The sequence below is a fragment of the Emys orbicularis genome, chromosome 3 (assembly GCF_028017835.1).
Source record: "Emys orbicularis isolate rEmyOrb1 chromosome 3, rEmyOrb1.hap1, whole genome shotgun sequence".
In the NCBI taxonomy this organism is placed as follows: Eukaryota; Metazoa; Chordata; order Testudines; family Emydidae; genus Emys; species Emys orbicularis.
The window spans coordinates 103,716,519-103,735,566 of NC_088685.1; the positions used below are offsets into that span (position 1 = coordinate 103,716,519).

General features: G+C 39.8%; 1 protein-coding gene across 1 annotated transcript in view; it reads right to left on the reverse strand.

Annotated features, from left to right (window-relative positions):
* Nucleotides 1-4,921: 4,921 nt before the first annotated feature.
* The window catches only part of STX7 (syntaxin 7), a 48,784-nt gene continuing 34,657 nt past the window's right edge, over nt 4,922-19,048 (reverse strand). Inside the window, exons 4-10 of the mRNA XM_065401035.1 lie at nt 17,112-17,202; nt 15,697-15,834; nt 14,204-14,256; nt 12,631-12,721; nt 10,766-10,838; nt 8,756-8,838; nt 4,922-6,376 (exon numbers count right to left, since the gene is read on the reverse strand). Coding sequence (XP_065257107.1) covers nt 6,284-6,376; nt 8,756-8,838; nt 10,766-10,838; nt 12,631-12,721; nt 14,204-14,256; nt 15,697-15,834; nt 17,112-17,202 — 622 coding nt within the window. The 3' untranslated portion in view covers nt 4,922-6,283. The remainder of the gene's footprint in view (nt 6,377-8,755; nt 8,839-10,765; nt 10,839-12,630; nt 12,722-14,203; nt 14,257-15,696; nt 15,835-17,111; nt 17,203-19,048) is intronic.

Below are 19,048 nucleotides of genomic sequence, written 5' to 3' on the forward strand. Positions count from 1 at the left end.
AGTAACTATCTTCTTTTGTGGACTGAGCAACTGACCAGGCTCTGAAGTCAGAAGGGAGTGCTGTCCACCTCTTCCTCTGCTCAATCATGGGTAAGTCCTGACGGGGCTTCCATGTAGAGTTGGTTGGGAATTCTTTTTTTGGGTTGGAAATGCTGATTTATCAAAACCAGAATTTTTGGCAAGAACTTATCCATGTAGATAGACAACATTTTTGTTGGGAAGGTTGCTCAAGTCCAGGATGGAAATACTGGTCAAAATGAGAGAACGATACCAGAATAGCCAATAGCTAAATCACAGCAATGCAATTGTTCTTGAGACACTTATAGAACACGTTACACTCCTTATCAAATACCGTTCAACCACCACTGCTTGGATGAAATGAGGGAAAACCATGACTGTAAATCACTATGGTTTGAGTGGAGAAACGATGAGGAGTAACAAAAAAATAAAATGCCGCTGGCAATTTTCAGAATTGAATTGCCTTGTTTCTTTCCACCCGCAAAGATGAGTTAACGCAATATGCTAATTTAAAAAAGGCTAATAGGTAATACTGTCTTGCACTAACAAGCCTTTGATGCTAGATAGGTTCTCTGATTTTAAAAAAAATGTTTAGTATCATTAGCAGAGATTCCGACCTCTCCCACACAAATTGCTTTCTCTACTGAATTTTTACACATGAGCAAGTTTTTTTATGATTGACATATTCACAATCACTCTACCGTTTCTGCAAAACATTGCACCCTTGCATATGGAGATCAGAACACATCTTGCTGCATTTCCAACCCCAGTACCTTCACATCATTTTAACAGCAGTTAGAAATATTATTGCAAGATGGGAAAGCACCATGTGCATGACTCTGTACACCCTGAAATGGACACAAACAGCCAGCACCTCACTAATAGAAAAGCTTATAACCAATGGCATAAAGAAGAAAATTATGACAAAATTGGGTCCTTTTAGGATGACCTATTTGAAGACATTACATGTTCCTCTCCACCTTTTAAGTCAGAATTTTGTTAGAGTTACAGACATCTCTAGTTACAGCTTTTGTACACTTACCTTTATTCAAACATTGTATGACCTGCCCATCTTCAATGAAAAGGAAGTAAAGAACACCACAAATATTTGCATTCTTACACTCTGAAAATGGTTGCAGTTTCTAGGGCACTGTTTGCTTTTGTGGTATGTCTTGGGCCTTTTTTTCCCCCAAGGAAATTGAGTGGTGCAGCTATTGATAATTAAGTGATTCTGCAACAGCTCTTCCAGAAGAGCTCCCTGTGTGGGCATTCTATTCCAGAATAAAATTCACTAACTCTGGAGTAATTACCTATTCTGTAATAGCAGTACTGGTCAATTTCCACATATAGACAAGGTGTTACACTTTAGGTGACATATTAAGATTTAATTTCAAGCTCACTGAGGAGGCACTGTACCTCCCTTTGTTTGCACTGCACTGAGCACATTGTGAATACTATCAGAATATAAATGTGCAAGCGAGAAATAAGGCTGGTACTGGATGGGTACATGTACCCTGTGTGCGCGCGTGGGTATACACACACTCCCCTCCCTCTCATTAATAGTTAATGCTTACAAGCCCCAAAAGTGTTTTAATGAAAACGCTAAACAAAATGACTCCAGAACACAGAACTTGTTCTCTAGCACACTTCAGAACAGCTCTAGAACATTGCTATTTCCAATGCCATTAGCAGCTGGGGATATAAATCTGATAATCTAAAAGAGAAATATGGTTGGTTACTAACCTGCCACCCACCCACTGGACTAAAAACAGTTTAAAATGATTAAACAATTCCTTTAATGGCCAACTTCCAGCCCACCCTTCAGTTTCTGAAACACTGACATTCCAATATATTTGCTGACTTTATGCACAAAGTAAGGGGGCCTGCCAGAAAAGACTGTTAAGTTAGTTTGCAGATACTGTTTAATACTAAGAACAATTTCCAAGAAGGAAAAAAAACTTCACAGAAACCTCTGGCCTTGTGATTGTCATCACCTTTGAAAAAGCAGGAAAGAAAAGAAGCTCTCCTGGTGTGTGGTTAAGATAACTACAAAGGAACTATTCTTACAAGGTCTCATCCGTGAAACTGAAATGTGCTTTGATTGACTTTTTTTTTTTTGCCTTGCTAATCTGACATGTTGATGCATAATTCAGAACAATGAACGTCTGTGTTCTAGAAGACAGTCTCACATACATCCTATCCAGATGTTTTGTTAGGTTGTTAATAGATAATCAAAGCTTTCTTTCAGTACTTGGGGATTACATTTTATATATAGTCAAGAGCTATGTCTATATTAGGAAAAAGATTAGGAAAAAGTAGCTCCATTAGAATTTCTGTTGTTTAAAGTGATTGCTGATAGACACCTAAATTGTGTGCCTTCCATCATCAAATTGCTTTAAAAAACATTCTCCTCCTCCTGCCTATGCCCCCTTGGTTTTGTGAGGCTGAAGGCCCTGTCTGAGCTAATTGGCAATCAGGTACTTGACCAGTGGGGCTGGGTTTTTATATTGAGTTTAGGGGCTGTAAGAAGGCTGCTCCAGAGGGTGCAGTTTGGCTGAATGTGGTGGGCAGCTCACCCTGTCTGATCTACTCAATCTACAAAGTGACTGTGCCCTGATCAAAGGCTTGCACTACATGGGTTCGGACAACTCATCCCCACTACTATGGGTAGAGGGAAAGGAGGAATCCCTAGTTCTTGCTTCCCCCTCCTTTATCACTTGTGCAATGGGGAACAAGATCCTTTGCTCACTCCCTTCCCTAGTACCTAAGGCGAGAAAAGGAAACACCTCCCCCAGCCCTTTCCTAGGAGCAGGAGAATGAAAGTAACACTGACATGATCATGGTGTGCACAAAATAAAATTTAGTATTTAAGTTATACCCTGAAAAGTAACTACACCTCTACCTCAATATAATGCTGTCCTCGGGAGCCAAAAAATCTTATCGCGTTATATTGAACTTGCTTTGATCCACTCGAGTGCGCAGCCCCACGCCCCCGGAGCACTGCTTTACCGCGTTATATCCGAATTCGTGTTATATCGGGTCGCGTTATATTGAGGTAGCAGTGTATGTAAAAATGGCACTGTGCTATTCATCAGATCTGCCCAGTGCAAGTATTCAGAATGCTGTCTGCTTACAGCTAACTCCTGCACACAAGAGTTAGATGGTATACAAGGTTTAAAGTACCCACATAGGGAACTGTAATGTGATAGCAGAAGGCTCTTCAATCTAGCAGCCACAAGTATAAACAAGATCCCATGGATGGCAGTTGAACCTAGACATACACAGACTAGAAGTTAGGCACACTTTTCTTTTTTTGAAAGCAGTAAGTGTAATTAGCCACCAGAACAATATACCATGGGTAGTGGAGGATTCTCGATCACTGGAAATTTTTCAGTCATGACTGGATGTTTTTCTAAGAGATATGCTCTAGTTCAGCCATCGCTATTGGACTTGAAACAAAATTAATTTTGGGAAGTCGTATGGCTTGATTGCCATATTTGGGGTCGGGAAGGAATTTTCCCTGGGTCAGATTGGCAGGGTCGTCTCCCCCCCCCCAATGCATGACTTGCAGGTTTAAACTAGTGTAAATGGTGAATTCTCTGTAACTTGAAGTCAATGGGAGCTGCGATCGGCTGAACCTGCAGATGCGGCAGGTAAACAAACCGGCCCGGCCTGCATGCTAAAGGTTGCCGATCCCTGCCATAGAGTTTAAAATCATCAAATTTTGGTGGACCCGTTTATAAGCCAACCCTCGCTCTTTGATGCGACACTTTTTTACCAAAAATATTCAGCTTATGAACGAGTATATACGGTATGTGCTTAAATATTTGTAGTGGGATTTAGCTGCTTATACCATGCCAGTCTCCACTGTATCCAAACTAAAAGAGCAAACTGTATCTAGTTTTAGCTTGTGCAGCAACATAATTATCAACTAAACTCCAATTGCAAGTCCAAGTTCTGCCCTCAGTTACACCCACACAACTCCCTTTGAAGGCAATGAGTTTGCATAGGTGTAACTGATGGCAGTATGTTCCTGCAGAATTTTCAATACCAGGGAGTGGCGGGTGAAGGGATGAGTCACAAGATGGAGGGGAAAGAAGAAAGCTACTTTCAGATCCTAAATTTGTATTTACAGTTCTGACATTTAGGGAACCACAAGTATTTTTGTTGTTTTTACTTACTGTATCCAAGTAAATGTGTAACAAACCCACAGTGATATTGGTACAGAGTCACCATACTCAATTCTAACCAAGATTGCAAAAGGACAAAGAAATTGGCCCAAATTCTTTTAGAAAAGCTTTTATAAAAAATTTAAAGACCAACAGAAGCGTTCCCACAATTAAAGAGATTCCAATCGCCCCACCCAAAAAAAAAAAAAAAAAACCCCAAAAAACCAAACAACAACAACAACACAGGTTTTAAATAAAAGAACATACCCTGCAGTGTTTGAAACTCAAATACATCAGCACTAAGAACCTGACATTAAAGCTTATTTCTTCCAAAATGTAACACACATCTATAGGTGCCCATCCTGTAATTCTGGGCTCCTATCTTATATATTAAAAATTACAAAGAACTGGTAATGAATATATCCTCCTGAACAGCCAGACTTCAGAAAGAGGTGAAAACCTTGACCTTAATTTCCATTATCCAAGGTTGGGTCTTGACCCTGCAATCTGATACATCTGGCTGAACTCTTATACACATGGAGTCCCATTTAAGTCAACGGGCCCACACACAGATGTGAAGTCCTTGTGTGGACCAGATTGCATATTTGCAGCTTACGATTTGAGTTTGTCCACCTTTAAATGAGTTTTAATCACTTGGTAAGTGATGTGTGCTGGTACAGAAAAAAAAAAAAAAAAAAATTCTGAAAACCCCTCACTTTTAAAACAACATCATCTTTATTTTGGCTTCATGGTTACAATTTTAAGTCCATAGATACTTACAGTTAAATGGTTCTCAATTAGTAAATCTCCGCTTGTTATGTAAATAGTGCATTCTCTATCAAACTGCTGTACAATAACTTTATAAAATACAGATGAAGTGACATTTTCATCTGCACAATATTCTTGATTAGTGCACTATCGTAACATCAATTACAAAGGCAAATACATTACCGTTCTAATTATGGATTAGTATAAAATGGCACAAAAAGGAAAAAAACTGGAAAGCTGTAAGCGTGGCCAAGCTTCTGAGCAAGTTGAGTCAGGTCAACTGATTGGCATTTGGAAGTAGAGATCTTAATCAGTCGTGGACACTAAATTTAACGATTAGTCCTCCTCTCTCTGATTGCATAAGAAACAAATACATTTTTTTACAAATTGGGGTCTGTACTGTTCAAAGTATTTGTACCAGAACAGCAGGTTCAGATCACTGGAGTTCAAGTGCAATTAGGAAACTACACATTTTCACTATTCCCAATATCATACTTAAGAGTTCACAACTAAAATTAGATCCAGATTTTCAGTCAAACATGTTCAATTGTGCATAATCATTTATCAACACTTATTTTAGGCATGAAAATACCAGATGTGTGCATAAGTTAGGTGCATGAATGCTAAGTAAAAATATGGCCCAAAGTCTCATTTCTAAATTTAAGAGTTTAATCAAAAAGCCTATATTAATAAATTATTGCCATCCATTTTACCTATAAAATAGGCTTTGCCTGGCACATGGATACCTACTGCCACATAAAGACAAATGAAATCTATGAAAGATTTCCTAGTCAAAAAGAAACTGAACACCTAATCCAAAGGCTTCAATAGTGAAGGATAGTTTTCTGACGTCAACATGGTTTTATGTTATAATCTTGAGTAATCCATAGGAGACAGCGAGTGGGAAGACCTATTCACCAGTTTAAAAATAATTTGTGACAATAAGTGTGTTGTCCCAATTAGAATAAGGAGTTCAGAAAACTCTGTTTAAATTTGGCAACACTTAGAAATATCAAAGCAGATTATGCCCCACTTTATCAAAACTTCTGATTAGCCCGAAATATTTAGAGGTGTTTATTAAGTAAGTTTACCAACAAAAAGTAAGTTTATAAAGCTGACTGATTGTTGTCTTGCCAGTACAGCCAATCTCAAATCCAAGAATGGAAGGAAGTTATACCAACTAGTGGTACCAACAGTCATTTCTCAGGTTTTAAAAAAATCAACAGTGATAAAGTATAGAACCATCATTTACTGAACAGCTTCAGAAGCAGACAAAAACGATTGTAGGAGTTTTCTTGCATAATTTAAATAATGCTCTTTCAACAGTCTTATCTCACAGATGCCCATATGATGAGTCCAAGAACCACTGCTCCAATGACAAGTACAAGAATGATGATGCACATTTTCTTTCGGGACTTGCGCTGTTAATACAAAAATTTGATTGTTGTGCAGTGTTCAGAACTACTTAGCAACTGCTTCTGTGGTTCTGTTATTTACACAATCTAAATGAACTGTGTACTTAAAAAAAAAAAGACAATTAAGACAGTAAATGGTTAACAGGCAACAGTCGTTCAGGAAACAAACAAAAGTTATAACTTCACCCCTTAGATTTCAAGGGTATTTGGAATTCACATTGGAAAAATACATTCTCCCTGGCATCTCACAGGAAATGTAATGAGTATATAGATTTTTTTGTCTGTAAGGGGAGGGGGAAGGACAGTGGAGAGAGCAGACTGGGACAGAGGTAGAGAGTATGGGTGGAGATCGGGGCTGTGAGCTGGTTGGGGGTGCAGGAACCTGGGACAAGGAGCCAAGGTGTGTTTTGGGAGGTGGGGAATTAGGATGAGGAGCCCAGGGAGGAAGACAGACTGGGACTGGAACTTGGACAAGGAAGCCTGGAGGGGATAACTGGGATGAAGAACCAGGAGATAGGCATCTCCTCCCAGTTCTAGTCTTCCACCCCTCCCCTCAGTAGAATCTCAGGGTTCTCCCCTGACACCCAGCTGGCTCCCAGCCCCACACCGCCCGCAACACACTTTCACTCAGTCTCCCAAGCTGACTCCCAGTCTTCTTGTCCAACCATTTCCACCACCCTCTCCCATCCCCAGCTTCCAGTCTACTTACTGAGCCAGTTAGAGTTTCTCCCCCTGCACCCCTTCCAATCCCAGTGTTGTCGGACTCCTTGTCCCAATCTACTCCTTTCCCACATGGCAATCTGCCTCCCTCGTCTCCCACCCCACAGATGAATCTGATGGCTTCCTTCTCCATGCTGCCTGGGTGCCAGCAGGGAAGTCATTGTGAATGCAGGAGACAGGCTCTCCATTCCAGGGCCTGGCTCCCAGAATAGCTGGGATCAGCCATTACAGGGAATGTCTGGCTTTACTCTCACAGCTCTGAACTGGAGGGAGCATACTCAGTTGCTCTGTGGGGATGGCACACATGCAATATGCTCAGCACTAGGGAGCTGTGAGAGGCTTGAGCATGGTCAGTGAGGATGGAATCAGAGATTTTAGCTGCTAAAAAAACAAAACAAACAAAAAAACACAGCCAACCAAGTCTCTACTGAGTATGTAGAAACTGATTTTTTCAAAGGCTTATAACTTGGCCAAATTTGCACGGATTTTCACAGGGATAACAAAAGGCCCATCCTGACACAAAGGCCATTCCTCAGCCAAATTTCAAGTCCCTCTCCAAAATCCATGGGATGTTAAAACTTTTCAAATAAAAAGGTCACCAGAATTTTTTTAGCATGGACAAAAATTATGTATTTTCCTCTGTATTGCCTCATTCTTTGAAACAGATCAATCATTTTGGCTGAAGTTTTCCAAAAAATTTCAGCCAGGTAGACACTGGAATGAAAATTTTTATCTCAAATGGTTAAAGTTTGAGGGGGGGTTTGGGTGGGGGGGGAAAAAGGTGGAACAAAACTAAAAACTTATAAGCAACTGAAAACAGGGTCTTATAATGGGAACTGTTGGGCAATCTTAATAAGTGGCGCTACCAGCCCTGCCTATATTTTAGAAAAAAGTTGGCCACCTTAATTTTGTCCCTTACAAGCTAGCAGACAAATCTAGGTTTAATAAAATTTTCCCCATTGATTCGTTTGCCTGGCTATAACTGCAATACGACTTTAAATGAGAAGGCCAACTTCAGCAGAGAAGTGTTCAAGGAAGAGGATGTATTACTAATAAGATTATCTCTAACACAGGCCAAAATTTAAGACTCTCTAAATAGACTTGAAAAAGAAAAAGAAAAAAAAGAAAAAAAAAAAAGTCTTTCACAGGTTTCTAAAACTTTGCTCTTTCATTTTATTTTTTAAGTCAGTGAACATGGCAGAACTGGAAAGCAAAGTCTTCTATGCACAGAAGAGATTTATGCAGCCTGAGCAGCAGCACAAAACTTCCCTATGCTGCCCTACCAATGAACCCCAATCCTGACTTAGGGAAATTACGAAGCAAAGGATAGGTTCATTCTCCATGCACATTCAATCCTTCCCATACTGCACTGGCAATGAGAAGGTCAGTTATGATGGTTTTTCATAGTATGGGACACCAGCCAGCTAATTTCACATAAGACTGCTAAACTTTCAGAGGGCATTGACTTTTTGTTACTACCAACCTGGGCTGAATTTGGATTAGTGACCCAGAGATGCTATCCTATGCCAGTCTTGCGCCTTTGAGTAAGTCTCCAAACCATTAAAACAATTATAAGGAAGAATTAAACTACCATAATAAAAATTAAGACAAACAAGTGAAAGGGAAAATTATTGATAGATGACTGGCAGTTTGCACTGATATTACCTGGTAGTCTGCTGCTCTTGATAGCTGCTGGTTTCCTTGCTGGACATGTACGTCAGCATTTTCTACATTGGCTTCTATGCTGTCTTTTTAAAAGAAAGAAAAAAAAGTCATTTTCTCAATTAAAGCCTGATGTAGTAAAAGCCTCATGTGTTTGCCACTGTTACTAATTAAATTACAGCTGCTGCAGTTCTGATCTTCCACATTCTCAGAGCAGACATTTACTCTCATAACATTAAATCCCAACAAGCCTATCCTTAGAATTTCTATGTACAATTGGATCAGATTAAGTATCTACTGCAAGACAAAAACACCACCCTCCTAATGATTAATGGCTAAAAATCAATAACATGGTATAAATGGACCTATAGGTAATAGTTTACCATTACCTCGTGATATTTATTTTCATCTTACTTTCCTGAAAAAGTTAAATCTCTATCCCCTAAAAAGCATTCAAACTAACTTTGATAAACACAGTAGATAAAACACTGAAATACACAGAGCAAAGTGCAAGAACAATCACTTTTGACTTGCATTTACCTTCACTAACACACAAACATTATCCTACTGCATTATGGAAGTTTCCTCCTTTGTCATTTTCCCTATATGTACTGTAACAGTGACCAGGCTAACTTCTGAAGCACCCAGAGTATTCCAAGGTTTACTTCAGATATCATAACTTCCAAGTTCAGGTATTTTAGAAGTGGAGGGTTGGCTTTGGACATGGACCAATAAGGATAGTTTCTCAGGAAGCTGGTGTTTGAGAATAAACGAGAGAGAGAGCGCGCGTGCACCTACTGCTCAGAGAAAGACACGAGAGAAAAGTGATGATAGACAGATGAAATGAGTGACCCAGAACTTTTTAAGAATACCACTTAGTACGAAATTCAATTGATGGAAATTTTGTTTGAAAGGTTTGGTGGATCAGTAATTATTAAGAGAGAAGGCTTTGTGGGCACAAAACCAATCATAGCCAGTCTGTGAATGTTGGTTAGAAGAGTGTTATTTAGTTGTATTCTGAGAAAATGATGTGCGCTTAAATTTGCATTTATTGAAGTAACTAAGGGCTTACTCAAGGTAATTTACTGGCATTATCAAACCAACATAATTGCAACAGTGTAACTCCCTGTGTGGATGATCTTTTTTGGAATAAGAGTGTCTGTTTTTTGGTTTAGCTTAGGGCAGGTCTACAATATGGGGCTCAGTCGACCTAAGTTACGCAAGTCCAGCTATGTGAATAACGTAGCTGGAGTCGACGTAGCTTAAGTTGACCTTTCGCAGTGTCTATACCGCGCTGGGTCGACAGGAGAGTTCCTCCCATCGACTTACCTTATGCTTCTCATTCCGGTGGAGTACCAGAGTCGACAGGAGAGTGATCGGCAGTCGATATAGCGGGTCTAGTGAAGACCTGCTAAATCGACCCCCGGTGGATCGATCGCCGCACCCAGTAAAGTGGAGACAAGCCCTTAATTTGCTTTGCCCAACATAAAGAACCAAGGAAATAACACTCCTATTGTTTCCCCCCCAGTTTCTTTATACTTTGCATTTTTTCCCCATTTTAGGTTGGTCATTCACTCAGAAATGGGGAGTGAAAGACATTTTACAAAATAAGAAAAGTGCAATTAAAAACTCACAAAAATTGGAAGCAAAACTCAAAATGAAGGAGTAGAACCTGAAACTACATTTAAAGCCATTTTCCCCAAGTGTACTGGATTTCCTGATTGCTTTAACAGATCACCCAACAATCTCTGCCGATATAGAACACAACAGGTTAGAACCTCAATCAACTTAAATACAGACAGTCAGCAGAGAAGCTGCTCAAAAAAGCACCATCAAAAACAAATCTTATCTGGCTAGTTTCTGGAGAATCATGATTCTGTGGTTTAAAATTAAGATCCAAGCATTATACAGCATGATGAATAATCTACATAAATCAATGGGATATTATTCTCTCTCCCCCCCTTCCTAAATTTCATGTAAAATTTTCTAAAATATTTTATGATCTGTGCTTACCTATCACATCACCTTGTTCATGAATCATCATTCCTAAATCTTTAAATATTTCATTGATGTCCATAATATCTGCCTGAAAGAGAAAATAATTTAAAAAACAAACAGTTAGCAAATACCATGGGAAACTCCTGTAGTTAGCCAAGCATTGTGCATTATTTCAGACTAGATAGCTATGGTTTCCTGCACCAAGAAGCTAATATAAATTCTTTTGCAAGCTCAAGTTTTAATTTGGATTAAAAGAATACTATCATATTCATCTAAATATCCAAAATCAGTTGCACTGCACATCCTACTAGTTAAGAGGCCAATTTCTAAGGTCTTGTCTACACACAAACTTGCAATGGCAAAGGTGTTCTTAAACTAGTTCAGGGCTTGTCTATACAGAGAGTTAATGCACAGCAAGTTGGGGTGGAAATCTAGAGTGCTATAGTCTGCTGCGTATTCACTCTCCATACAAACATGGCCTTAGTTAAACTAGTGCAAAATTCCTTCTGTCAGTTTAAGAGTAGCTTATGTCAAAAAGGCTTAAATAATTTCTTTAGTGACTTAAACCAAACGGAAAGAAGTATCTTCCCATAAGATTTTGCAGCAGTTTAACCATATCTGTTTAAGTTAAACTTGTGTGACTCTTATTGACCAGCCCTTAGTTACCAAAAAACAGTTTCATCCAGTAGAGGGCAGTGGCACATACACAACATTAACTATTACAACATGGTTATGATAAAGTGACATGTCACCTTCTTGTTTTGCTTACAATTCCTATTTATCCACCTCTGTTTAGTTTACCCACAAAAGTAAGTTCTTATACAATCAGTACTGCAAAGCCTATAAAGAAAAGAGAGGACTGGATTCTATTTGTCTCATGCGTCAGCAAAATTGCCTGTTAAAGGTCCAGTTCCAGACTCTTAATTGCTGGTGAAGTTTGTTGGAGCTCAAAATATATAATTTCAGTCTGGAATCCATCATTCATTTCCACTGGTGTTTTACAAGTCAATTACTTTTTCAAAACCCACAACAGCCACAATGCCATTAATCCATAACCTACATTTCGGAGTCATTTAATATGTTCATTAGTACTTATTTTGTTTTAAAATATTGGAATTTCCCCTGCCTCTCCCATCCAAGTTTTTTGTTTTGCTATTGGTAGATGAATACACGGACAGATGGATTGTCCTCAAGCATTTCTGTTCAATTCCAGAAAAATTTAGTCATTACTGGAGTCAATATTTCATATGCCCAACTATTGGTACTTTTTATGCATATATAGTACAAATAGGAGTTACCCATTTTTATTACATTTAATATGTTTATCCTGCATTTCCAGACAATGATATTAAAGACAGCCGACACCAGGAAGAACTGAAAAATACCCCACCTGGAAAATTCTGTAGAGGGGATGTTTTGCATTTTATTTAAAATTTGCTTTTGAACTTAATGGGGGAACAAGCCATGGACAAGAATGAATGGCAATACTGTGCTACACTGCATGGTCTATAAAAATGCTTTGGGATGAGGAGAAGTCTTGGGGGGGGGGGGAAAGAGAACAGTTCTAGGGATATTTGCATGAAAACCCAAGTTCTATCTTACTTGGTAGTCACATGGGTGGCTATTTATTCCTCAAGTGAAGTCAGGAGAGCTTAGTAGACCATGACACTGCGTAATAGAACAGTGAAAAGTGGTTTTCATGTAGGGAATTCCACATGCAGTTCTTTACCTACTGCGTAAAAACAATTTCTGCATTAAAAAATATTTTCTAACCTTTGATGATGGATTCCTCCCACTAATGCTAATGCCTGCTGCTTTAGGAAGTATCAGAAAAATATTCTCAAGTTTGTTCTAACGCTGCACATAGCAGCACTGCTTACCTCAAGCTGCCTGATGGAGGACTCTCTCTCCTCAATAAGACGGAGATCATCTTCTGTAATGTCTTCATCTTGCACTTGTGCTTGAGGTTGACTGTAAAAAAACCAAGAATACTCGAACCGGCTGAACTGCTCTTATACACAAGGTTGAAATGCACTTCATGTTAAAAAGACTAAAGTACAGAGAATACACATTAAACTTGCTATTAACAAGACATGATGTTTTTACCTTTGCAAAAAAAATTGATGTACAGCTGATGTGAAAGGCCTGAATCCTCAGGCCCTCAATAAAGAAAGTTATACAAGCATACTATTAAACAGCTTTGACATATGAAACTCCTTAAAACCTAGTGTTTTGGCTCAGCATTTTCTAACTAAGCATGCAGATATCAAACACATCTTTCTATTTGGATTCTGAACTAAGTGTCATTTGGAGTCTGGCATTCATTTTGGCTTTCCTCGTTAGTGGAGTCTGAATTAGAAGCCACTTCGAGAAAAATGCAGGTATTCAGTCTTATGGATTAATAGTTAAATATCTTGATCCAAGTTTTAGAGACCCAGCTGTCCTAATCTGGAAGGATAAAAGACAAAAGGCTGCATTGTTTTTATGTTGTCCTCTACAGGCATAGTTGGATGAAAGCTTTTTACCACATCTCTTTCCTTCAGAAGATCCTAACAAACTAGAGGAAGCACATTCCATTTAATGTTTGTTAATTCATAACAATTTTTAAAAGCCTTTTTTAAAATTTTGTCTTATGGGTGTGCATTTTTTCTTAAGGTTGTTAAACATGCATACATCCATTTACTAGCCTGTTCCTCCTCCTTATCTTGTAGTTGGTGGTTTATTCTCTGAAAATAATCAGGAGGGGAGCAGTGGTTGGGGTTAGCTAAATCTAACCTGACTCAAACACATAAAACCCTTAACTCTGAGTCCATTACACATGGAAATAAAGGTTAATTTGGTGGCAGCAACTCTATTTAGTTTTGGTTGGGGGGGGGGGGGAGGGAGGAGAGATGAGGGGGGAGAAAGGAGAGTTTGGTACAATGCCTATCACAATTAGGCCCTTATCTCTGTTGAAGCCTCTGGGCTCTATTGTAATAGAATTGTATTACATTTTTTTAACAACTAATTTTAGTTTTCTATTTCCTTCTGCAGGGAAAAAAAAAACAAAAAACAACAACTTCCACTGTTCCAGTTAAACAGATCACATTAAAGGCCAGAAGACCCAGAAACTGAGTTTGATAGTGTTAAAGCAGTAACTTTAAAAAAAAAATAAAAATAGAAATTGATATTTTCAGTTCTAATTTTAACTTCTGTAGAACACTAGCAGCTTGTGATCATTAGCTTTCAGAGGGTCACAAAAAGCCAACAAAAAAACCGAACACACAGCATGCTTTAACAAATAGATTTTTTTTTAAATGCACTGTATAAGTGATCTTAATGTTGTTTCACCACACAAGTTCTGTTAAAACCATGGACTACAGCACAGAGTGTATCTCAAATAAGTCACCATTATTGGAGTCAACCAATCAATTTACAAGACAGGTTATAAGGTTTATGGCACACCCGTCCTACCTGTCCCAAGAGACAAGTGTTCCTTCTTTGTAACCGTCTTCTGAAGGACCAGCCTGTAGGAAAAGCAAAAATTACCATTTTATTTGAGTGATGGGTACATAGTAAAATGTCTGTCGAAATTCCCATAATGAATCAAGATTAAGGGGGTTTTAACTTCGGTAGCTCTAAAACAAAATGTCAGTTATATTCTTGGTGTGGGGCTGGGGTGTGTGGATATATATACAAATAAACTGAGCTTGGTAGCAGCCTGCAATATATTTTATGCCAATACACATTGCTGTATTCATGGAGTCAAAGGTCAGGACTGAGCCTATATTACTACCAAAAAAAAAAAACCCAGCATAATTTTGCATTTCCAAACTATGTTAAAATTGTAGTTCTCTAAAATTAACCGAAGTCCAATTTAAGACTGACATAAGTAAAGACACTTTAAATGAAGGCTACTACTTTACTCAATGTTTCCTGCTTCATAGCCCATGATAGCCTCAATCCTGCAAAGGGGTCTAGCAGATGGATCCTTATATCCAAAAAGAATCCCTGGTGATTTAGGGGACACTATACACATACAAAGATCTACCTCTATGATTCCCATAGCAAGATCAGGGCATTGCACTATGCGGAGTACCTATGAACCCCTTTGTAAAACCATACATAGGCACAAGGACAGAGTAAGTCTTTTAATAAGGAATTACTATGAAGTTATTTTTTCCTTAATCAAACCATTAAACTGAAATGCATGTTTTAAATTTAATACCTTGTGTTCAAAGGCAAGCAAAGTTTAAAAAAATAAAATAAAAAAACCACACAACTATGCTGGCATTGTGCGCACATTCTACATGCGTGCATTTAGTTTATTTATTTATTTTATTTTATTTATCTCCTGCAATGGTGACAATCCTGTAAGAAGCAACAGAGGGTCCTGTGGCACCTTTAAGACTAACAGAAGTATTGGGAGCATAAGCTTTCGTGGGTAAGAACCTCACTTCTTCAGATGCAAGTAATGGAAATCTCCAGAGGCAGGTATAAATCAGTGTGGAGATAACGAGGTTCGTTCAATCAGGGAGAGTGAGGTGCTCTGCTAGCAGTAGAGGTGTGAACACCAAGGGAGGAGAAACTGCTTCTGTAGTTGGATAGCCACTACAGAAGCAGTTTTTCCTCCCTTGGTGTTCACACCTCTACTGCTAGCAGAGCACCTCACTCTCCCTGATTGAACTAACCTCGTTATCTCCACACTGATTTATACCTGCCTCTGGAGATTTCCATTACTTGCATCTGAAGAAGTGAGGTTCTTACCCACGAAAGCTTATGCTCCCAATACTTCTGTTAGTCTTAAAGGTGCCACAGGACCCTCTGTTGCTTTTTACAGATTCAGACTAACACGGCTACCCCTCTGATACTTGAATCCTGTAAGAATGCTGCTCTCAAGCTAATAAAAAGAAGCAGGTTTTATGTAAATAATGTTTGAGTTGAATAATATATTTCTGGATACTTACAGATACCCTAGAGCTGGCTCTTACTCTGGCTACAAGATCTTTTTCTTTCTCAGCAGCTTGCCTTTGGATCCTCTGGAAGTTGGCCAGTGCAGTACTGAACTCCGCCACAAGACGATCTTTCTGTATTTTTCTTTGACGCTATTGGAAGAAAGCAAGACTGATTTTTATAACAAGCAAGCTAGCTCTTGTTCAAGGCTTTACAAATAAGTTATTTCAAGGGTGGTTTGTTTGTGTGGTTCCCCCCCACCCTTTCCCGTTAGCATGGGCCTCACACTTTAAATAGAGTGTCTCATGGCACGTTCCCTCTCATTTGAGATTGTATGGACTACCTCCCATTCGGGTTCACATAACAACCCTATCACTATTACAGCAATTGTGGAAAAGTAGTATTAGGAATGCAGTGTATTTTCAACTGTCTTATTGGTATTTAACTACTGGAATTAAGGAGGATCCAGCATCACACATACAGACAGCTTTCAGTAAGCCACTAGTGAGACCTTCTGTCTTATTTATTAACTAGGTTCACTGTACAATTGCTGAATATTTTGATATTGTAAAATTTAAACTGTGTAAAAACAGCCCAGAGCATCAGGGGAGGAGGGGAAACTCACTGATTTAATTATAAGACAGAAGTGCTGAAGGTATGCCCTGAACTGTACCTGAGAGGAGAAATGACCTTGTAATCATGTTTTTACAAAAACATCAATTTCCAATTTTTACTCCTATTGAGAATGGACAAGGTCAGGTCATGAGAGAATTTCCTCTAGATTTCCCCATCCACATTGACACTCCCTTTGAATTTGCAATGTGATCTAAGAGCTACAACTTGCCCTTAGTCAATCACCTCCACTTTTCCATCTTGGAGTCATGAACAAGGGTGGGAGGGAACAGTCTGGTCAAACAACATGGTTGAGTTTCTTACCACAAACTTTCAAACTCTAGGGTCAAGCAAAAGAGGCACTTCAAATTTTTTTTCCTTTTTTGGGTCTAGAGGTATTTATGTACCAAGTGCAAAGTTTAAGCAGCAAACATGAATGAGACAGAAGTGATTAAATAGTTATAATCTGTTGACCATACTCACTCATTTTAAATCTCTTAATCCTACAAGTCACAATAACACACCATCAGCAGCAATAGTAATTACCAGGTTGGTAGCAATTCTTGTCAGAGTGCTTTAGTTCTGATACACTGTAGGAGCAATTGCTTACAGAAAACTATTCTGCATTTTACTGCACTTGAGGCCTATTAAGTGACTTCTACATAGCACTGAACATTCGTTTTGAACACAGACCTCACTTGGATGTTGTCAACATCTAGTAACGACAGCAATAATATGAATACGTAACTGAAGCCATTCAGATACTTTACATCAGCCAACATTATGTTCAAATGATCCATGTTCTTCATTTTTATACCTGTTCACTTGTTGCAGGCAGAGACCCAAACTCTTTAATGTTCTTGTCAGTTTCTTTGGCAAGCTGGTTTGTATGCTGCTGCTTCTGCTGCCTAAACCAAACACAAAGTCTGTATTATAGCCACTGGATTATTTTGCTGGAACAATTTCATGGATGCTCAGGAGCAGTATTTTTAGAAGAAAGTTACCAATTATCTTACTAAATATTTATTTATAGGCATTTCTATTCATCACTATAATATCTGTGAACTGATCACTCAGAAGGGTGTTGGATGAGACACAGACTCTGAAAGAAATGATGTTAAATTAGGCCTGGTCTACACTATGACTTTAATTCGGATTTAGCAGCGTTAAATCGAATTAACCCTGCACCCGTCCACACAGTGGAGCCATTTATTTCGAAATAAAGGGCTCTTAAAATCGATTTCTGTACTCCATCCCGACGAGCGGAGTAGCGCCAAAATCGATTTTGTCAATTCGAATTAGGGTTAGTGTGGCCGCAATTCGATGGTATTGGCCTCCGGGAGCTGTCCCAGAGTGCACCATTGTGACCGCTCTGGACAGCAATCTGAACTCGCATGCACTGGCCAGGTAGACAGGAAAAGCCCCAGGAAAATTTGAATTTCATTTCCTGTTTGCCCAGCGTGGAGAGCACAGGTGACCACAGATACCTCAGCTCATCAGCACAGGTAACCATGCAGGCTGATAATCGAAAAAGAGCACCAGCATGGACCGCACGGGAGGTACTGGATCTGATTGCTATATGGGGAGAGGATTCAGTGCTAGCAGAACTTCGTTTGAAAAGACGAAATGCCAAAACTTTTGAAAAAATCTCCAAGGGCATGATGGAGAGAGGCCACAATAGGGACTCAGATCAGTGCCGCGTGAAAGTCAAGGAGCTCAGACAAGCCTATCAAAAAACAAAGGAGGCAAACGGTCGCTCCGGGTCAGAGCCGCGGACATGCCGCTTCTACGCCGAGCTGCATGCAATTCTAGGGGGGGCCGCCACCACTACCCCACCTGTGACCGTGGATTCCGGGTCGGGGATAGTCTCATCAGCTACACCTGAGGATTCTGCGGATGGGGAAGAGGAGGAGGAGGAGGACGAGCTTGCAGAGAGCACCCAGCACTCCGTTCTCCCCAACAGCCAGGATCTTTTTCTCAGCCTGACTGAAGTACCCTCCCACGCCTCCCAAGCCAGTAGCTAAGACCATGACCCCATGGAAGGGACCTCAGGTGAGTTTACCTTTTAAAATATAAAACATGGTTTAAAAGCAAGCGTTTTTTAATGATTAATTTGCCCTGAGGACTTGGGATGCATTCGCGGCCAGTACAGCTACTGGAAAAGTCTGTTAACGTGTCTGGGGATGGAGCGGAAATCCTCCAGGGACATCTCCATGAAGCTCTCCTGGAGGTACTCCAAAAGCCTTGCCACAAGGTTTCTGGGCAGTGCAGCCTTATTCCGTCCTCCATGGTAGGACACTTGACCACGCCATGCTTGCAGCAAGTAATCTGGTATCATTGCCTGACAAAGCCTGGCAGTGTATGGTCCCGGTGTTTGCTGGCATTCAAGCAACATCCGTTCTTTATCTTGCTGTGTAATCCTCAGGAGAGTGATATCGCTCATGGTAACCTGGTTGAAATACGGGAACTTAATTAAGGGGACAGAGGTGGCCGTTCCTATTGAGCTGTTTGCCTGTGGCTGAAAAGAAATCCTTCCCTGCAGTTAGCCAAGCACAGGGGGGGGGGAATTGGCCCTGAGCTTTTCGCGTTTGGCTAGCAGGGGGGGTTAGTTTGGTTTCTGCAGGGATCTTCCCTGATACCTGCCATGCGGTGGGGGGAGGGATAAAGCGATCATCCCAGAGAATTGGATGGTGAGGGCGTTAGTTTGTTTTCTGCTGCTGAAGGTTAACAGGAAAACTGCAGCAGTCAACAGGC